Below are 21,435 nucleotides of genomic sequence, written 5' to 3'. Positions count from 1 at the left end.
TCATCACATGATTGGGTTGCAAGGAATGGGGGGAACGGGCAAAACCACATTGGCAACACAAGTGGGCAAACAAGTTGAAGAATCCAAAGTGTTTGAGGAAGTCATCTTTGTTGTTGTGTCCAACCCTCCGGATGTTAACAAGATTCGAGGTGAAATTGCAAGGCAATTAGGTTTGCATTTAGAGGATAGAGTTCAAGAAGATCACTCCAAGCTTTTGTGGTCTAGAATTTCTAAAAATGAAAGAAAATCGCTTATAATATTAGATGATGTCTGGGAGAAGCTAGATCTTACAGTCATTGGGATTCCATCTGGACTTGATCAAAAGAACTGCTATGTTTTGATAACCACTCGCTATTTAAGCGTTTGTCGAGAAATGAGATGCCAACCAATAGTTCAACTACAAATATTGGACAAAGAGGATGCATTGCATCTTTTTCTGTTTCATGCTACAAGTGATGATGATGGTTCTTTAAGTAATGATGTGAAGGGTCTTGCGCGAGCTTTTGTGAAGGAGAGTGGGGGATTACCAGTTGCGATCATAGCACTAGCTAGTACATTAAGAAGTTGGCCCATTGCTGAATGGAATGCAGCTTTGACAGCCTTAAAAAATTCTAAGCCATTTGTTGATATTGATAGAGATTTGGTGACTGTTTATAAATGCTTGAAATTAAGTTATGATAATTTAAATGATGAGAAGGCCCGAAGGCTTTTTTTGGTTTGTTCTATTTTTCCGGAAGACTATGAAATTCCTATAAATCTTATTTTTAGACTTGGTATAGGAATTTTTGGGGAATTTGAAGAATATTGTGCAGCAAGAAGCCAAGCACTTGGAGTGAAAAATAAACTCATAGCTTCTTCTTTGCTACTGAAAGTTGAAAAGAAAGAATGTATAAAAATGCATGACTTGGTTCGTGAAGTGGCCCATTGGATAGCAAAGGAAGATATTCAAGTGATCATGGATTCAAGAATGACTTTAAAAGCAAACAAGCGATATGCGTTTTGGAGTGCCTATGATTTTCCTGATAAGTTTGATGATACAGAACTTGAGATTCTCTTTCTTTGGATAAGTGGAAGTGATCTGGTCAAAGACTCAAATGCATTTTTTGCACGAATGTCCAGGCTTAAAATCCTGTTTTTACTCAGTGAACACGGTAGAAAGGCTCCCACTCCATCATTGTCGCAGTCACTTCTTTCATTAAAGAATATTCACACTCTTATTTTGGATGGTTGGGAACTAGGCGACATCTCAGTTTTGAAGAGTCTACAAAGTCTTGTGACACTTGAGTTAAAAAATTGTCTAATTATTGAATTGCCCAAAGACATCAAGAAACTAGAGAAGTTGAGATGGTTGGGGCTAAGGAAGTGTGAGATTCAAAAGAACAATCCTTTTGAAGTGATTGAAAAATGTTCACAATTGGAAGAATTGTATTTCGTCGAGAATGACAATGTCAAAGATTGGAAGCCAGAGGATGACAAAGAAATTGAAGATGAAATTGCCTCTAATATATCTCCTTCTACATTGCAGGTTTTTTTTATTGCTTGTGATGGCTTGAAAAGTTTTACTACTAATGATGATAATGGCTTATCAAAATGCTTCAATTCAGAACATATGAAACATTTAATATCAGAAGCCATGTTTAAGTACCTTGTGGGAAGAGCAGAAGTTCTTGAGCTAGGAAATTTAGGACAAACAGGGTGGAAAAGTCTTGTCCCTGACATTATTCCTATGGAAGACGAAGGCATGGATAATTTAATGAAGCTTTACTTGTATGAATGGGCTGACATAGAGTGCGTTATTGATAGTAATAAGTGTCACTGTTGTAACATGACAGTCTTCTCAAACTTGATTGAGTTGCATCTGTATAGTGTGGATGTAAAAGAATTATGTGGGGGTGCTATGCCTCAGGCTTTCTTGAGAAGTTACAGATTTTAAAGTTAGAGGGTTGTAGGAAACTGCAAAACATATTCTTAGATGAGACTCTCAAACTACCTCATTTGAAGGTATTGAAATTGAAAGATTGCCCAATGTTCCAACCATCAATTTTCAAACCCTCTATTGCTCAAAGTCTTGGGCGATTGGAAGAATTAGTAGTTGAATATTTTGCAGAATTGAAAAGTTTAATTGCAGATAAGAGGTCGGAAGAAGAAATGAGGGTTGTTGATGATCAAAAAAGTGATGGCTTATTGTTTCCGGCATTAGAGTCTCTTAAATTAAAAATGTGGCAAATTAGAAAAGGTATCTTCATTCCTTCTAGCTGGAGACCTTCCCAATTTGAAATATCTATATATACGTGACTGTGCAAAGCTAGAATACATATTCAGTGAATATAGAGGTCAAGTTCTGCAACAGGAAATCAAAATGCTCCCTTCGCTAGCAGAAGTGAGACTTTTTGGAGTACCAAGTTTCATTAACATATTTCAAAAATGCAAGAGATATGTGCTAAGGCCACCACCTCAAGTTTCGAAAGAAGATTCAAAGGAGAGACCTAAGAACTTTAAGATGAGTTCATTCTCGTGGGCTCACAGGTGTTGTTTTTTGGGCCCAACTACAGATACTAATATTGGAGTTTCCAATGGCACACTGCTAAAAGAGCCCACAATCTCACAGGTATGCTACTCTAGTCTTGCTCTTTTTGTCCAAAGGTGTTATTCTATTAATTAAACTTCCATTTTAGCATATCGTATATGAACGGTTTATATTCTCTCTTTTTTTCCCTTTTATTTACATATATTTTCATGTTTTTGTGTTATTATAATTTTATGTATGGTTTCCTTAGTGTTTAGTTTTGATAAAGTGCACCTTTACAGTAATTTAATCAATATTTTTTTGACCAGCGTAATTTAATCAATATTGTCTTTATCACAAAATTTAATTAATATTTAACATTAATTTTTCTTAAAAAAGTAGTCTATATTTAACTCCTTGGATGTTGTGGGGCTACCTGCGTCCTTTCTGAATGGCGGAAAAGAAATTCCGCTTGTTTAAATAGTTTTCTTTTGATATTTAAAATGCTCATAGTCTCAACTTAATATTCATTATTTTGGACTATTTATATTTGTTTGATGCATATTGATATACCAACATTTCATATTCTCGATTTAAAATTTGAGATCTATTTTTGTATCTCAGAAATTTCAATAAACTGACGTGATATTTTAATTACACTAAATTTAATGTCAATTTGTCCAACATTAATCTTTTTATTGCAGTAAAAATTAAAGACAAAGGTAAAATACTCACACGCACGCACGAATAGTGATAATAGGTAGCATATGATTAACATGAGCAGGAATTTTGGTTAATTCAATGTTTTATTATTTTTTTATTTTATTATTTTTCTATTATTTGACTAGTATCAGGGGCATGGAAGTTATTAGTTGAATACCTTATAAATCACATTTTATTTTTTAAGGCATGTAGATCTAATAACACAGGGGAGATGTGGTAATACAACTATTGCCAATTGATTGGTTTTATTGAAAGTGTGACATGGCACTTCTAATGTGACGACGAAGTAAGTAAACTGATCTTTAGAGAAACTGTGAGAGGAAAAAAATGATAAGTCATGTTTGTTTTTACTTGTTTGTTCTTTTCGTTTAATTTATATGAGAGTCATGATAGGCCATATTTATAGTCTTTTTTTCTTTATACATATTTTTAATTTTTTATGTTGTTATAATTTTATGCATCGGTTCATCAGTATTAAGTTTTGATAAAAACAGTCATTTAAATAATATTTTCTGTATAAAAATTTAATTAATAATTAATATTAATTTTTCTCAAAAAATTAGTCTATATTTAAGTACAGATTTTGACCCAATTAATGATTTTTTTTTTTAGTTTGTGTACATGACAGAAAGCTCTTGGAAAAAAAATAAAATTATTTCTAGTGAAGTAAATTTAAGAATCTTGAAAGAATACAAATCAAATGTAAAATCGGATACCACAAGCGATTAAAAAAAAAGGAATTCTTCTATGCATTAAATTGAAAAAAGTAATTTTATGTTTTGTAATTACTCAATTTTTCTACAACTGTAATATTTATCAATAAAATAAGTCTTCATCAGGATTCATGCAGCAGTTATATTAATTATTTTCTTAAGTGCACTAAATTAAGGAATATATATGCTATCAAAACACAAACACGCACGGCTTTCGTCTTGGGTTGGAACTACACACACTCGATTTTTTATTTCAGTAAAAATTAAAGAGAAAAATAAAAATTCACACGCACACGTGAATAGTGATAACATGCATGTCATTAACATGAGTAGGGATCTTGGTTCTGCACACACGCGATTTTTATTTTTATTTTATTTTCTATTATTTGACTAGTAGTGTGGGCATGATGTTACCAGTTGAATGCGTTAAAAATCAGAGTCCTATGATACATGATGCTTGACAAACTTCTTTATATTTAATGTATTTTCTGATACATTAATTCTTTTTCGGTTCATCTATGGTTATAATGGGATTGTTATTGAGATATATGATCATATGATAGAAAGTAATTAGTTATATAACTAGGTTGAATCTAAGAGAAGTGATTGGTTGTAGGAATCACATGTATTGAGTGAAAGGATTGAAACATTTCATTCAGCTGAGTGTCTTATGAGACAACCATTGAGCCTACAAAATATAAGGGAGATGATGCTTGTTGGATGTTCAAAATTAAAGTCACTATTCAGTGTATCCATTGCCACAACCATCATGTTGGAGTATCTGTATGTTAGGGACTGTGAAGAATTGAAGCACATTATAACAAATGAGGCAGAGGATGATGATGTCCATCTCAACTGCACCTCCATCTTCCCAAAACTACAGAGCCTCCAAGTCCGGAAATGCAATAAATTGGAATTTATATTTCCATCCACTCTTTCCGGAGGTCTTCAAAAATTAAATTATATAGGTATTTGGGAAGCTCATGAGCTGAAATATCTTTTTGGAAAATACGATGATGAAGAGTGTCTATCAAATGAGCATGAAAATAATGAGCCTCACATTCATCTTCCAGCATTGGAATCACTATACCTCAATGATGTGCCAAATATGATCAGCATTGGTATCAAAAAACATCAACCGGGTGCCCATCTCTACAGATTGTGGAAGCACCAAAGGTACGTAACTATTTTTAATTCATTATTTAATAGCGTCTCAATCTTGCTCTATTTTTTTTTTTTGGCATGAAAATATATTTTATCTATTTATTCTCTTTTAAAATTTTAACTTTAAACTTTTGCATATAACTATTATGGGTCATGCGGCTTTCAGTTTATGTCAAAATGCAATTTATCAATATTTTTATGTATCTTGTATAAGGATTATTTTATACTCGTGGAAGACAAACACGTATGACTTCCGTCTTGCTTGTATATAATAATTCTGTTCATTTTCAATTAGTTTTTTTTGGAATTATTTTAGCTGGTACCTAACGAGAATCGAACTAAAACAATTTGATCTTTAAAATGCTCACACTCCTAATTTAATATTCATTATTTTGGAATAGTTGTATTTGTTTGATGTCTTCTTTTATGCCCCAAAATTACGGATGAACTGAGGCAGGGGAACCTCCTCTGCTCTTCTTTCAACTTTGTCATCATTATATAAAAACTAACGTCTTCTTAAATATTATTATAATCTTACTTAAAAAATACCTAAAGAAATTTAAACTATTAAATTTGATTTGAATAGTTCATAACTGTAGCGAAAAAAGTGAGAAAAATTATGCTTTATAACCATAGTTTACAAATTACAACTGAAAAATGATAAGATTAAATTTTGACAGTCTTAACTTATTTATATATTTTATACAAAATTGTAATAATATTTTTATAAAATGTTAAATCTATACCAATTTCTTAATTTTATACTCACGTAATTACTCGATTTTCCTACAACTCTAATATTGATTAATAAGATAAGCCTTTAGATTACATATATTATCAGATATTATATATGGTGGGGTTACATGCACCCTAACCGTTTTTGAATGGCCAAAAAGAAATTCTATTGGTTTAAAATTTGATGTCTATTTTGTACCTCAGAGTTTTAGATAAAGTGAAGTAATATATTAATTATTACACTAAATTTAATGTCAACTTCTCTAACTCTGATCTTTTTATTTCAGTTTAAATCAAAGTGCAGTTTATCAATATTTTTATTTTGTATAAAGATTATATGTAATAAATTACATATTGCTAACAAAATATTTAAACATTCTCAAAACAATGAAGACTTTCATATAATTTTCCTATGGAGACATGTACAATTAATTATGTCAAAGTGATTCGGCTTTACTTCTATAAAGATTTCAAATTTGAATTTAAAATATTTCCCAAAAATAATATAGTGTGTTTGTGTTTTGTGGGTGAATGTGTATGTATTTCATGAGCACATGGATCAAAATAGAGAACATTATTTTAAATTTTGAATTGCCTTTTTGTGAAAACGTGTTGTAGGAAATTAAGAAGCACATGGAAGATGTGAGAAGTGAGGGAGCAAAGGAATCTGAAATACAAGAGATTGTTAATCTCGAAATACCACTACTCACTCCAAGTGTGGGCTTTCAACATGTTCTCAACTTCCACAATCTAAAACAAATAACAATCTCGGGAAACCAGAAGTTGAAGATTTTGTTCTCTGTCTCTGCTTGCAGAAACCTATCACAGTTGTCTCAATTACAAGTAAGGAATTGTGAGGAATTAGTTAATGTGGTTGAAGATGATTCTAATAATCATCATCATGACATGAACTATAGCTCCATTTTCCCAAAACTGGAGGATCTAAGTATCGTCAATTGCAACAAGCTGGAGTTTATATTTCCCCTGTCTCTTTTTGGTACTCTTCAAAAATTAAAATCTTTGAGTATCTGGACAGCTGCTGAGTTGAAATACATTTTTGGGAAATATGATGATGGAGATCGTTTATCAAATACAATTCATCTCCCTGCTTTGGAAACACTAAAACTTGTAGATGTACCAAAGTTAATCAACAATATTGGTGCCAAAAAATATCACCTCTGCTTTCCGCCTCTACAAAGCATTGATTTGGGGGATCTTCAAGAGTTCAACGGAAGATCTTTTCCAGATTTGGTGGCTTATTTACAAGGAATACAATTGAATGTGAAAGCTCCAAAGGTAACACATTTGACTTCTTGTTCTATGATCTGCATGTTGCTCTGTTTATTTGGATTGCTTAGCATTTAAACTTGAACATCAAGAACATATTTTCATGCTTACAAAATTTTCATGTCAAGACATTTCATACATAAAAATTTATAATTTATTTTTCATTTATAAACATTTGCTTTTCATCAATATATATGTGCGCATGCGCGCCTTTAATCAAAATCTTGCAGGAGATGTTAACTAAAAAAAAACAATGACCTTAAAAATTTAGATATTTCTGCTAAATAGCTTGAAAGATAACTGGTCCATATGTATTACTTTGTTTATTTTACCTTTTCTTCTTGGAAATTTTCTTCTCATCACAACGGGATCACTTAGCATTTAAACTTGAACACTAAGAACACGTTTTTCATGCATGAAAACTTTTCATGTCAAGACATGAAATTACTCAATTTTTTTGGCCAAAAAAATTACTGAATTTTCATTCATAGAAATTAACAATTTAGTTTTAATTTAGAAAAAAAAAGCAATTTTTTTCCATCAGACTATTGCATGAGATGTAATTTTTTTAATCAGATTCTTACACAAGATGTTAACTGAAAAAAGCAATGACCTCAAGATTTTAAAAATTTTCTAATAGTTTGGAAGAAACCTGCGCCATATATAAGTTTATCTATAGGAAAAATTAACTATGGATTAATTAGCTTCTTATGTATATATACATTTTATGATTTCAAGTCGATATAATTAGGTATAATCAATATATGTGTCTTTAACTTGTAAGCATTCCAGGCATCCATAAATAAAGTTTCTCTTTATATAACTCAATGCATGTTGAGACATCTATACATTAATAACAGTATTGGATTTTTCACAATTTGTTAATGTGGTAATTTGATTCATGCTGAAATTTTGAATTGATTTATTTTTATTAGGACCTGATGAAAATTATCAAGGATATGCAGAAGCTGACAACTCTTATGGTAAGAGACTCCAAAATAGAAGAGGTTCTTAATTTGGAAGGAGTGAAAATTGAAGGTCCATTCATGACACTAAGCATTGCAACGATGTGGTTGGAAAATCTAAGTGAGTTGAGGCATATATTCAGGGGTCCCAAATATATTTTGAGCCTCCCCAGTCTTTGCAGACTAAACATCGTAGCATGCAAAAAGCTAACAGCAATATTCTGTGTCTCAATAGTGAAAAACCTCCCACAATTATCCTATTTAAGTATAAAAGAATGTGACGACTTGGTTGACATCATTGAAGAGAGTGATGGGGATCATTTGCATCAACTTGGTTTCCCAGAATTAAAGGAAATTAACATCAAGTGTTGTAATAGCTTGAAATTCCTCTTCTCTATCTCAACATGTGGGCTGTTTCCAAAGTTGAAGGTTTTGAAAATAGAAGAAGCCTCAGAGCTTGAGCAAATATTTATATGCAAACAAGCTAATATGCAGAAGATGGCAAAAAGGGGAGAAGTATTTCCAAAACTGTCAAAGGTAACATTTGGAAAACTCCCAAAGCTTATTTCTATTTGTGAGGGGATTGATTTTAAGGATCTGCAATGTGAAGTGAAAGATTGCCCAAAATATCAAGGTATAAATCCAGGAAAAGTATTTTGATAATTGCTAGCTACTTTTATGAATATTAGTATGATATCAAAAATTCTATTGCAGAAACTAATCAAATTCAAGAAGAGCCTAAAAGTGGGGATTCAGAAAATCAAGCAACAGCAAGTGTTTCGCAAGAATTTGCAGAGGTATATATATCAAACTAATCATCAGAAGAACAAAAAAAATCATTACTTTTTTGGGTATTTTCTTTTAGTAGTGAATTTAACCTGTTCATAATTTTGATTGCTACAATTAATGCAAAGATTTTTGGGAAAACACTAGAAATATCATAGTATTTTTTTTTAAGGATTCATATTTATTATTTGCACATAAAAAAAGAAGAAGAGAAACTAATGCATAAATAAATGTGCTTCAACATTACTCCCTCTGATCTTTATTATAAACTTCAAATAACTAATTCACGAATAACAAACAATTAGTTAAAAATAATAAATAGGTTAGAAATAGATTTTTGTTTTCTTGTAATAAATGAAAAAATGGATGAAAGAAAATGTGTGAAGACATGTGATAGGAGAAAAATAATTAAGGACAACGCTAAAAAAAAAAAAAACATTAAATGTTTAGACAAACCCAAATCAAAGCTTACAAAAATAGACTATACCACCTCTCAAATTTGAAGCTTATAAATAGGACTAGAGGGTACATTAACTTAAAAGAAGTTGTCATTTGCGTTAAGATCAATTCTTTTGTGAATATTATCAGTGGCAACATTTTTATCTAATTTTGTGGAACAAAATTTGAAAGAAATGATAGTAAACTTAGTTTATGTTAGCTTATATAATTCCCAAACAAATGATAACAAATAATAGTAATGAAAGAGGCTCCCTCCTATGTGTGATATCAATGAAAGAAATTTGTATTTGTTTGCTACTGTTTTCAAATTTGTTTATATAATTTCTGTCATCTATGATACTGGTTTTTATCTAATTTCTTGAACAAAATTTGTCCTTTGATATTTACTCAAAGCTCAGAAACAGAGAAAAAGGATGTTGGAACACGTCCAACTTCAGGGTAGTGATATGTGGAGACCTAGAGCAAAAACCACATAACCGAACTCTATTATATATTATTGACAAGAACATGGATTCTTGTGGATCGAGGGGGGAAAAAAGAACAGTGATTTTAGTAGTACATATTAATTGGAAACTTATAGCTTGGAAATCATATGTATATTGAGCTTAGTAGAAAAAAGAACAGGAGTTTTAATTAACAGGAAGCAATATCTGAAATATAAAAATATAAAGTTAATTATTGAGGATCTGAAAACAAAAATCATAAATATCTATTATATGTTGTTGAGTTGAAAGATCAGACTTACATGCACATATATATATATATATATATATATATATATATAAAAGAAAAACTAATCTAAGGATATCTTTTTTTTCTGTTGTAGATCACAGAGGAAACATTACTTGAAATTCAAGTTAAAGACCCTACTCTAGCTTTAGAGAAAAAAGCATCAGGAACTTTAGCAACAAAATCACAACTGAGAGGGACATCTTTACATGTAAGTTTATATATGTTGTGACCTGCTTTAATGCTTAAATAAACGGACAGCAAAATAACAGTAAAGAAACAGATCAGCAATTAATGAAGGAAATCCTGAGGCTTTGATATTAATGCTCCAACACTGAATCAAGATACAACGAGCTTCCCTGATTCTAGCTCAAAGCCCTATTTCCCTCTAACAATCAAAATAGATCACAACAGCACGTCACAGCGGAGGATTACACAGTTACAAAATAATGAAGCTTATACTCAACAACTTCCACGGCGTTCGAGAGGCCGGGGCTCTCCCACAATACTGTTTTTCCTCTCCAAAAACCCTCTCCTCTGTCCGTCCCCTCACAAAGTAATATAGGCTCCCCCACAAAAGTAGTCCTACCCACCCTACAAGGTCAAGGACCCATACGGCTAGAGGTAAGCTGCCAATCAGAGTTGTTCCTCATTTCCTGGAGTTCTGGTACAATCGTTCTGACCAGTGGATTTAACTTCTCCCCTTGATTTTCTCATCCTTCTCTCATAAGTCTTCCTAATGCCAGCGGTTATATCAATATATAGATTATTTAGGTGATTTCAACATGATAGGAATAGAAATGTGTCAAAATAGTTCTCTTCTAATTATTTAATATTTTAACTAGGAGTTGGAGGATGAACACAAAACAGGTGAATCGACTATGCAGCTCCAACAAGAGGATCTTGCAGAAACAAAAGCCACTAAAGCTTCTCAGAAAACCAATGTACCATTTGATGATAATGTAGGTTATAACATAGAGGACTAAGTTCTTTCAAAGTTCGATCATTACAATATTTGATACTTATTTCTATTTTGTGGTATTCAGAGTATTGATATCATATCAAAAGAAAGAGTTGAAGGTGGTCCCAACTCAGAGGATGTAGTGGCAGCAACTATGGTAGCTGATTTAGCACCAAGAAACTCATCAGAAGCATTAATCATTCCTCACCAAAAAGAGTTCCCATTGGTTATTGATTAGTGTTTTATGACATTTTTGAAATAAAGAATTAGGAATGCATTCTAAATTAATGGCTTAAACATGTGCCTTTTTCCTTATTCATTGCTTGATTTAGGATTTGAAGCCATCACAATCAAGAAGTGAAATAAGCATGAAACGCCAGGAGGAGTTAGCAGATAGGATGATTATTGTATAGTTGAATCTTCACAAAATATTAAAGGATCTAAGGATTATAATTAAACAACATGATACTTACATATCTTCTGGTACTTTTGCAGGGTGTTATTTCCTCAGTTGTTTCACAAGTCAGACACTTGCAATTTGGTCCATCTAAATTGGTAAGTTTACCAAGTTCATTTCAAATGCATAGCATGCTTTCATTTATGGAGGAGCACAATTGAAAAGAGAAATTCCTTTGTGTTTTGTAGGTTGCCAGCACAGAAGAAACACATGAGCAAGGCTCTCAAGAGGATGATGCGGCAGAGGAAGTTCCAATAATAGTTCAATCAACTGATTCAGATTCAAGGAAGCAAACTAGAGTATCACCCATTTCTGCACAAGTAAATGCATTATAACTACCAGAAAAAATGCATTATCCTTACTATTATATAAGATACCATGTGAATTATGAAGTTGCTAGATGCATTGTTTTCCTTTTACTTTTCCCTAGTTATAATTATGGGAAATCTTATCTTGTGATGTTATTCAGAGATTCAAAAAAAGAGAGAAAGAAGCTGTTAAAAAACATGCTTCGCAGCTATCAATGGCTTCAATGCTGACAAATTTAGAGGCAATCTGATTGACATTTCCAATCTCTATTTATTATCAATATAAAATGATTTTAAGTGTGTTGATCAAGAACTTTTTGAAGTGCAAAAAGTTATAAAAGTTAAGACCAACTTGCATTTCTTTTTAACAATTAATCAACATCTAATGACTAAACAACAAACTTTTGGATTCTTGATTCTTGAACACTGAAAAATAGAACTACAAGATACAAAGTGTCTCTCACAACTTAGCAAAACCTAAGGGTAGTACTCTAGCACCTATAGGACATATGCAACTGCAACTTATTTCTTCTTACTTTTAGATTACTCAGAGTATCAAAGATACAACAGAACGAGGTCTTGAAAAGAATTATGTAGAAGATGATGTCGTGGCAGCAGTTGGATCAACTAATTCAGATTCAGGGAAGCAGTCTACAGGACCAATTGATGACCTCTCTGGAAAACATTCTGCACTAGTAAGTTTGTTACCGTTTTCTAATAATGGAAATCGAAGTACTCTGAATGATTTTTTCCCCTTATTCTGCACGAGTTAGTTTAGATGCTCGCATGTTATCTTGATGTCTGTTAGAGTGCTAAGGAAAAAGAAAAAGGAATTGATGAAAAAGCTACTGCTACAGACACATCACAAATGGCAACTCCATTCATTAGAGCTCTAGTATGTGTCTTAAGCTATCTCTAACAGTACAGTCATAAGCAACTACTCATTTTAAAAGAGAACCAATTAAATACAACTACATGTTTTTTCCCCCCTTTTAATTTCATTCGATGCAGACTGTTAAAGAAGCAGGAGATCACTCAAATGTTCAAGAGGAAGCAATCATTCACCAGGCCATTCCTTCTCTCCATCATCGCAAGTGTCTTTCTTTACATGATCGTTACAGTACCTTTTTTTTTTTTGGTCTTTAATCCATCTGCTAACTTGTTCACCTGTGACAGAATCACAAATTGCTTATGCCAGCACTTCGTCTCCTAAACTGGGAATTTGTGAAATTTTCAAACTTGTGGACCTGAAACAAGGAGAAACGGCTTTACTTGCTGAAGCACTAGAGCGTTATCCCCAACTATTGCTGCCTCGCGAACATCGAACCCATCGCATAATAGCTTTGTCCTACCGCGTGCTGGTTGATATTCTTGTCATGCTTGCCACCAAGACTCCTTGTACCATTTCCACATCAGAAAAATCAACCTTGGAGGCTAACTTAAGTGAAGCAATTGTTCTTGGGTTCGACAAAGACTGGGTTGAATCAGTTCGTGCCAAAGTTTTTGGGGTTGACATGTCTGATATCTCAGCAGCAAAAGCGAAAATTCAAGCCATGGAGGTAAAACTTGGAGAAATTGATTCTCAGTTGTCGGGTCTCTCCGAACATCGCAAGAAACTGATTCAGAACATGACCATGTTCAGTGACATAGTAAATGCCAAGGATAAACCCTTTGGCATTTAGGTGTGTTTTTACCTTTCATTAGCTTTCGATTCCAGTAAGACTCAAGAAGCGAGTACCATGATGACTACGATCGACATATATACACACACAAGACACCCCAATATTATTAACCACTCTCACGTATTCATAAATTAGACCTTATTTTTCATGGATGATCTGCAACTGATATATTTGTAGAAAGTTCACTTTCAAGAAAAGATTTCTGCAGTGATATATATTTGATGGATGCATATTTTGTCGCAATTTTGATTTTTCAATCGGAAATTTTGATTCTTATTATAAGTCTTGTCCTTATATTTTCATTGGGTGTGATTGCAATGGATAGAGAACTTCCGGGGAAAAAAAGAAAAGAAAGAAAAGGCCCCTTGGTTCTCTTTGATTTGAACAGTGTAGTTGTATTTCCAATTATTACATAAATATAAATTTATTACTAAATTAAAAAGTTATTTTATAAATTAGAAAATAACATATTTTTAACATATGAAATATTTTACTATAATTAAAAATGATTTGAAAATTTCATAATATTTGTATGAATAAAAAAATTATTTTTTGACAAGACATTTTAATAGTTTAAATAAATATTAAATATATTTTTTTTAAATATGCCCATATTTAAATATTTAACAAAGGTAGTGAGAAAAAGAAAAAATTAATAATCTTGAAGTTTATGATATTTAAATCACTTGAATTTTAGAATATATTTAATACTTTTTAACTATTTTATTGATATATATATATATATATATATATATGAATTATTTAGAAGCAGTACATAATAGAGGAAAGGGGAAGTATCTTTTATTCATTAATAAAGCAGAGATCAAGAATTCCACCATACTCCGATTTCTCACAATAAAATATATCTTTATATTATATATGTAAAATGAAAAAAACAGTTTGGATAGAACTTTTTTCTGATTGGCTAATGCTGTGCTGATTTTTTAAAAGAAAAATCTTAGAACTTGCTTTTGTTGATAGTCTGTTTCTTCGTGTTATATATTGCTCATCGAATTCTCAATTTCAGATCTTCAATCTTTCCTCCATCACCTTTCTTAGTTTTCTGCTCTCTCAACTCTCTTTCTTTTTTTTTGGACAGAAGAAAAACCCTCTTTCTTCTCTCTCTCTCTATATATATATATTATTTTGTCATCATTCCTTCTATAATCATATAAGGAAGAATTACAATGATGTTCCAAAAAAAAAAATTACAAAATAAGTCTCAAAGATTATCATTCTCACTCCAACTTGTCATTACGTTTAGGTTATTATTAGGACTTTTGAAAGATTATTTTCTTGGTAGCAATAAGAACATTAAACCCAGGATACTAGGTGCTTTTAGAAATATATTTTAGAGTTCCTGATGCCATAAAAATATATTTTAGGATACATATTGTCACTGAAAAAATATTTTAAGGTATTAAATGTACAGATAATTACTTTAAAATACTGAGTGTTATGGGAAAAAATATTGCAGAGTGCATTTGTTATTTTATGTGATTTTATTTTTTTAATAAAAGACAAATTTTTTGTGGTTTTATAAAAGGGATAATGACAGAAAAAAGAGCTTGAAATTACTAATCTCAGACCAGATTTAATAACACAATTTTATTTGGTATTGATAAGTTTGAATTTGTAAATGATAATAAATTTTTGTTAATATTTCTTATTTAATATTTACAAAATTCCAACTTTTTTTCATCCTCACTTTATAAAATGCATATGAGGAGGATACTAATTAATTATTAGAATAATAACTAGCATTCTTCTAAGTTCCGACTCAGCGCCTCCTCTCCCATCCAATCATTCACTCATTTGGCCTGGTATTGCACCGCACACGACGTCGTCTTAGGCAGCGGACGGGCAGTGGAGGAAAGAGGTAAAGGAAAAAGGCTGAGTCCGGTCCTCTTCCGCCCTCCTTGGATAGCAAAAGGACTTCGAGACGATAATAATTGCTGTTCCTGGGGCCGAAGCCACTCTCTCAGCGTCTGAGTTTTGCCGAGGGCTCGTCGAAGCAAAGTAGGTAAAGAACCTAAAGAATTAGGGATCTTTCAACCAAGTTCAGATTTTAGCATGGCGCATAGGTTGCTGAGGGATCATGAAGCAGATGGGTGGGAACGATCTGACTTTCCTATTATCTGCGAATCATGCCTCGGTGACAACCCATATGTTCGTATGGTATGTATTTTTCTCCGTCCCTCTTCGGTTTAACCCCTTTTAATGCGTATAGACGATGCTAAAAGTTCTTTCTGATTCTGTCGAGCGCTTTCATATCCCGAAAAATAAAAATTTAGGATGTTCATGGGATTTTATAATGAGGGGCTTATAGAAGTATTGGGCTTTCCTACGTGATAAGTTAGCTTTTGGAATATGGTTCTCCAGAAGAATTTATAACTCAGGTTTATGACATTGTAGACTGGTGAGTGGGTGCTAGTCTCTAGTTTAGAAGAAGCTCTCGTAGTCCCCACAGTTTTGGGGGTTTTTCCCTCATAAATTAAGGTTAAAGGAGTAACACATTCATATTGGGTTATCTGGCACTTACCGTGCTTAATTGGAGGCCTAACTATATTACCAAATACTACTAACTGAAGAATAAATATTCCAGTACCTATAATTTGTAAAGGGTGTTTGAATCCAGTTTTGTTCGTGAAAAACAAGCTTGCCCTTTGCAGAGTCATGAACTTGTAGGCTACCCTTAAATTCTTTATTTCAGTTGCATTATAAGCTGTCAAGAGGGTTCGTAATAATCATTTTCAGACTTTAGCATGTTTCTCACAGGAAGTTAAATTTGTTTAGCTAACTTATTTAATTGCTCTTTTTATGGGTATACATGGATGCAGACGAGAGCTGACTATGATAAGGAGTGTAAAATTTGTACACGGCCATTTACTGTTTTTAGATGGAGACCTGGTCGAGATGCAAGATATAAGAAAACTGAAATCTGCCAAACATGTAGTAAATTGAAAAACGTTTGTCAAGTCTGCCTTCTGGATCTTGAGTATGGGTTGCCAGTGCAAGTCCGAGATACTGCTCTCAGTATTAGTTCCCATGATGCTATTCCCAAGAGTGATGTTAATCGGGAGTATTTTGCTGAAGAGCACGATCGCAAGGTATGATTATTTTACTACCATATCGTATGGTTGATGATACTTGCCCATAACTTAAAAGAATGTTACACTGGTGTTCTACAAGATAGAAATTGTTTCATCCTATTTTCATTTTAGAGTTTCATTTTGTATAGAATATCTTCTTCTTCCTTTTTTTTTTTTTGGGGGCTATGAGGGTTTAAAATAAAGCCTTTGCAATGCGCAGATAGCTTGACTTATGATCGGTTTCTACTTCTACTTTTTTGACAAGTCTCACTCATGGACTATTTTCGCTTTTCATTGCTTGAATCACTTTTATTTGAGTTGTCTCATTTTATACAATTTATTGCAGTGATAGACCATCTTTAGTAAAGTCAATGCATGCTAGTCATGAACATTTATAAATTTGCAGCATTGTGTAGCTTAGTTAATTATGTCATCTGCTTATAAGTATAAAGAAAAGGAAGCGGCCAAGTAGATATCTTAACTTATTTGTGGTCTATAAATCATGTGGATGAGTTATTAGGAAGTGCTGCATGGGGAGGACAGAAGTGGATTAATAAAGCCAGGCATTGTTGTAGGATGTTACCTAAAATGCAACAGATAGGTAACTATAGAATCCAACGGAGAAAGCTATCTTCCATATATGATTCATGTTCATATTTTTTAAAAAATTGAGGTGCGCTGCTTTTTCTATGTAGGAGCCTTATATAGGATTAATACAGTTTGATTTACTAGGAAAAGTTCTTACAGGATTATTCTATCCTTGTACTATTTACAGTGATTTGAGTTAACTTTAGTTACCCTGCTGCAAATAACTAATGAATTCCCCGTTGGAGTTTACAGCAAACTATCAAAAGTCATAGCTAATATATTTGTGGATCAACCCTGTCTTACATCTGGAAGTTTGATGATTTAATTTATCCATGTGTCTACTTAGAAGTTGTGTTTATGTGGCTGTATTCCAGCTACAGTTCCAAAAGCCTAGTGTGACCTATGATTATATGTCAATACAATGATTGTTGTTTCTGTCATAATAATGTCTCATCAAATTTTAGTCATTTTTATTAGTTTAATCTGAAGAATTAAACTCCGTTGGATTTATATATTCATTGCTGCTTTCCTTTCTCAATATTTCTGAGTTTCACCTGAATTTATATAAGTTGGACTGTTGGATTGGATCTTATTCCTTTTATTCCTTCAAGAATTTCTCAACCATCAAATCAGTTATGACTAACAAATGAATTGTGGTTTAGACTCGAGCTGGCTTGGATTATGAATCCTCATATGGGAAAGTACGCCCAAATGATACTATTTTGAAGCTTCAAAGGACAACACCATATTACAAAAGAAACCGGGCTCATATTTGCAGTTTCTACATAAGGGGCGAGTGTACCAGAGGAGCTGAATGCCCTTATAGGCATGAGATGCCAGTAACTGGGGAGTTGTCACAACAAAATATCAAAGATCGTTATTATGGGTATGTGTAGTTGCAAGTGACTTCCTACTTTGGTTGTATATTTTTATATCTGACTGCTCTCTCCCCCCTAGTTCTGCTCCCATTCTCTCCATAATCGTTTTTATAACTCTAGCTTTCTGCGCATGGGACTCTGTGAGAAAGTGGTCATTGCTGTGTCTTAGACAATCGTGTTAGCTGATCCATTGTCATTCTGTGAGATACCTGCTGTGGAACCATGATGACAAGTTTGCTGTTTGTTTTTCTTGCCGTGTCTTGATATAGTTATGCTTCTAAGAGCCGCATATCATTAGGGCTTTTCTGCATTGGCTTCTTTTTTTCATTTTAACATTAGTGGGAACTAGACTGTGCGCTTGTTTGGAGCTTGAGGTGGGCCTCACTATCCGTAATGCGTATATAGTGTAGTTTCCTATAAAATTATATTATATATTTTATACATAGATTAGCATTTTAGGATCCTAGTTGGGGGAAATATTTTCATTACTGGAATATAACCATCTATATTTCCAAGCTGGTTAATTTTTTGTTTTCTATAGTATCCGGCTAGGGTTCATGTTCTTTATTTAATCTAGACTACTTGCTGGATATGATTCACTTAAATTTGGCTTGTTGCATGGTTCTTAGCTCGTACATTCTGTCTGCAGTAAGAGTGACAATCAATAAATCAGATTAACTTGATGCATGGATAATTTCTTATATTTTGTATTTCTTTTTGGATACTGGGTACAGCCTTGATCTCACATTACTTTCCTTTTGTTTTCTAATTTTCTGTTAATTTTCTTTTAACTGAATATTTTTGTCACGTCAACTTTGACATCATTTGTTACTTGAAATTTTTTATTGTGTTTTTTTCTCTCATGGGAAATTCTGTTTGTTGTGTATTTTAATCTTGTAGGGTGAACGATCCTGTGGCATTAAAGTTACTTGGCAAGGCAGGAGAGATGACCTCTTTGGAGCCTCCAGAGGATGAGACCATTAGAACTCTTTATGTTGGTGGGCTTGATGCTAGGGTCAGTGAGCAGGATCTTCGTGATCACTTTTATGCCCATGGTGAAATAGAATCCGTCAAGATGGTGCTCCAACGGGCTTGTGCATTTGTAACCTACACAACCAGAGAGGGTGCAGAAAAAGCAGCAGAAGAGCTCTCCAACAAGCTAGTTATCAAGGGCCTAAGGTTGAAGCTGATGTGGGGCAGACCTCAGACAGCAAAAGCTGACTCCGAAAGTTCTGATCAAGCAAGGCAGCAGGCATCTGTGGCTCATAGTGGGTTGTTGCCTCGAGCCGTCATATCACAGCAGCAGAGCCAGGATCAAACCCAGGGAGTGCATTACTATAACATTCCACCTCCTTCTCAGCAAGATAGAAGCTACTATCCATCAATGGATCCTCAGAGAATGGGTGCTGTTATTCCGTCTCAAGATGGTGGTCCTCCTGGTGGGGCTACTGGGACCGGAGAGAACAACAAACTCAATTTGGAGAAGCAGCAAATGCAGCATTATGCCCATCCAATGATGCCTCCACCACCTGGGCAATATCACCATCATCAGTATTACCCCCCTCCTCCATACGGTTATATGCCACCTGTACCTGCTTATCAACAGTACCCACCACCATACAACCCTGGGATGGCTACATCTCAGCCACCGGCAGTAAACCAGCCATATCAGCAATCCATGCAGCTGGGTTCGTCTGCTCCCTCAGGGTCAGCTCCAACAGGATCAGGGCCTACTGGTGGTTCTGCACCTGTAGAAGCCGGAACATCAACCTCGGCCTCACAGTAGCAGTGAAATCTTTCATGTGCTGGTGTTCCATCTCTATGCTTTATTTTAGCTTTAAATGGCCATAGTGACTGGGGGAATATGTCATAGCTCTGGCCTCTGGCAATCACTTTTGTAGCACAAGTTCTCAGCTAGCATGGTACTGATATGCCATGTGGGCCTGTGGCTTAAACCCGATGTTTTGTGATTTAATTTTGTGCATTGTTACTCTTGCTTTCCTTTCCAATAGCTTAATGTGTTTTTGGTAAGAACGATTCATTAAATGAGATAAAAACTGCTTATTGATTGGTATCATCAAGTAATTCTGAAAAAGATGTTATTGCGATTAAGTTATTTTTCCCTGACACGTGAAAAGTTTCAATCAACTTTCGGAACCATCCTGCTGTAAAGAATTGTAGTTTAATATAGACTATGAACATACGTAAAAAGGAAAACAAATTCCCTCATTGTGGTATGGATCGACCTGAAATGAAGATTCATTAATTCATGTATGGCGGGCATGTAATTGGTTCCATAGCTGACTACTGGTTCAAAATGGTTCTGAATTCCCTTAAACTCGAAAGGTATTGTTTTATTACAGTGCCTTGGTTCCATCGCTGACTACTGGTTTTATCGCTGACTCCCTTTTCTTTCACTTCATTAGCTGCTTTAAAATCATGGGTTTGGTGGAGAAGTATCTTGATTATTATTAGTTGTAATTTGGAAATATGTAGCATTGGATTTTTTGAATGTTACTCTGTATGTAAGCTAGAGTGCTGTCTTTTGAGAGGGATTTGGACATCTTAAATTTGCTTAAACAGATTAAAGGGAATTGCATGTTTCGTTAGTCAAATTAGTCGTGATTAGGAAATAGGTGGCATTGGGTTTTTTAAATATTGTTCTGTATATAAATCAAAGTACTGTCTTTTGGGAGGGATTTGGAGATCTTAAATTTGCTCAAACAGGTTAACGGGAATTGCATGTTGCACTAGTCAAATTTCTGTTGTTGCTGCTCAGTCCGTACTAGCTAGGAATTAGCAGTTGTCTGTGAATTTTGTCTATATAGAAGCCAACCATTATGCTAATTCTTTACTTGGGTTTACTCATGAAATTACTTATGATTTTTGTGCTTTTGAATCATCCCTACCTTGTTGTAAGGAAGTGGTGGATGATGAAAGGTTGATAGGTAACTCACATAACCTCATATAGTTCTTCTGATGAATAAAAATCTGTTTTACTTTTTTTAAAAAATTCTGATGTCACTGATTTTTAGAGTTCTATAGAAGACTTTTTTTTTTTGGTGCATTTGAATAGAATCAATTTCTTGGAAAGTTTTGAGAAGATAATTTAAATAAGATTGTAGTAGGTAAAGCTTGTATATGTTAATATGGAATTTGCTAATGGTGTAGAACTAGAAATTAGAGATTCGATAAATTTTCTTCTCTTCTTTTCAGGGAAGCTAATTATAATTGCCAACAATTGCCCACCTTTAAGGAAATCAGAGGCAATGCTTGCCAAAGTGGGTGTGCATCACTACAATGGAAGTGAGTTCTTCATCAAAGAGCTTTTGTGTCATATCTGTAAATGTGTCAACGGTGTCTGATAGTGTGGAAATGTTTCGTTGTTGACAAAACTTAGGT

General features: G+C 33.5%; 4 protein-coding genes across 8 annotated transcripts; all 4 read left to right on the top strand.

The window, feature by feature from the left end:
- The first annotated feature begins 25 nt into the window (after positions 1-25).
- On the top strand, positions 26-1,933 carry LOC114740826 (disease resistance protein At4g27190-like). The gene has a single exon (XM_028929105.1). The coding sequence runs from the start codon at positions 26-28 to the stop codon at positions 1,931-1,933; it is 1,908 nt and encodes a 635-aa protein (XP_028784938.1).
- A 3,158-nt stretch (positions 1,934-5,091) lies between these two features.
- On the top strand, positions 5,092-8,554 carry LOC114740747 (uncharacterized). The gene is made up of 4 exons (XM_028928996.1): positions 5,092-5,118; positions 6,460-7,137; positions 8,064-8,111; positions 8,471-8,554. The coding sequence occupies exons 2-4, from the start codon at positions 6,475-6,477 to the stop codon at positions 8,552-8,554; spliced, it is 795 nt and encodes a 264-aa protein (XP_028784829.1). The 5' UTR covers positions 5,092-5,118; positions 6,460-6,474.
- LOC114743524 (uncharacterized) lies at positions 8,307-13,754 on the top strand. 5 transcript variants are annotated; one of them, XM_028931766.1, is made up of 12 exons: positions 8,307-8,727; positions 8,808-8,890; positions 10,165-10,278; positions 10,913-11,029; positions 11,114-11,254; positions 11,361-11,435; positions 11,524-11,583; positions 11,674-11,805; positions 12,336-12,488; positions 12,602-12,688; positions 12,805-12,883; positions 12,970-13,754. In XM_028931766.1, exons 1-12 carry the CDS (start codon positions 8,583-8,585, stop codon positions 13,473-13,475), a joined length of 1,692 nt encoding a protein of 563 aa, XP_028787599.1. In that variant the 5' UTR covers positions 8,307-8,582; the 3' UTR covers positions 13,476-13,754. The 5 variants fall into 5 exon arrangements, with proteins under 5 accessions (XP_028787599.1, XP_028787786.1, XP_028787662.1 ...); XM_028931953.1 differs by lacking the exon at positions 11,361-11,435 and having other exon boundaries at positions 11,114-11,185; XM_028931829.1 differs by lacking the exon at positions 11,361-11,435.
- A 1,545-nt stretch (positions 13,755-15,299) lies between these two features.
- Positions 15,300-20,110, top strand: LOC114743339 (zinc finger CCCH domain-containing protein 4-like). Its single transcript, XM_028931578.1, has 4 exons — positions 15,300-15,653; positions 16,316-16,585; positions 17,818-18,041; positions 18,934-20,110. The coding sequence occupies exons 1-4, from the start codon at positions 15,549-15,551 to the stop codon at positions 19,817-19,819; spliced, it is 1,485 nt and encodes a 494-aa protein (XP_028787411.1). The 5' UTR covers positions 15,300-15,548; the 3' UTR covers positions 19,820-20,110.
- Positions 20,111-21,435: the final 1,325 nt, after the last annotated feature.

The sequence above is a fragment of the Neltuma alba genome, unplaced genomic scaffold, assembly GCF_004799145.2.
Source record: "Neltuma alba isolate B1F8T4 unplaced genomic scaffold, ASM479914v2 tig00000105_pilon, whole genome shotgun sequence".
NCBI classification, from domain to species: domain Eukaryota; kingdom Viridiplantae; phylum Streptophyta; class Magnoliopsida; order Fabales; family Fabaceae; genus Neltuma; species Neltuma alba.
This window is presented reverse-complemented; position numbering and strand designations above follow the sequence as displayed.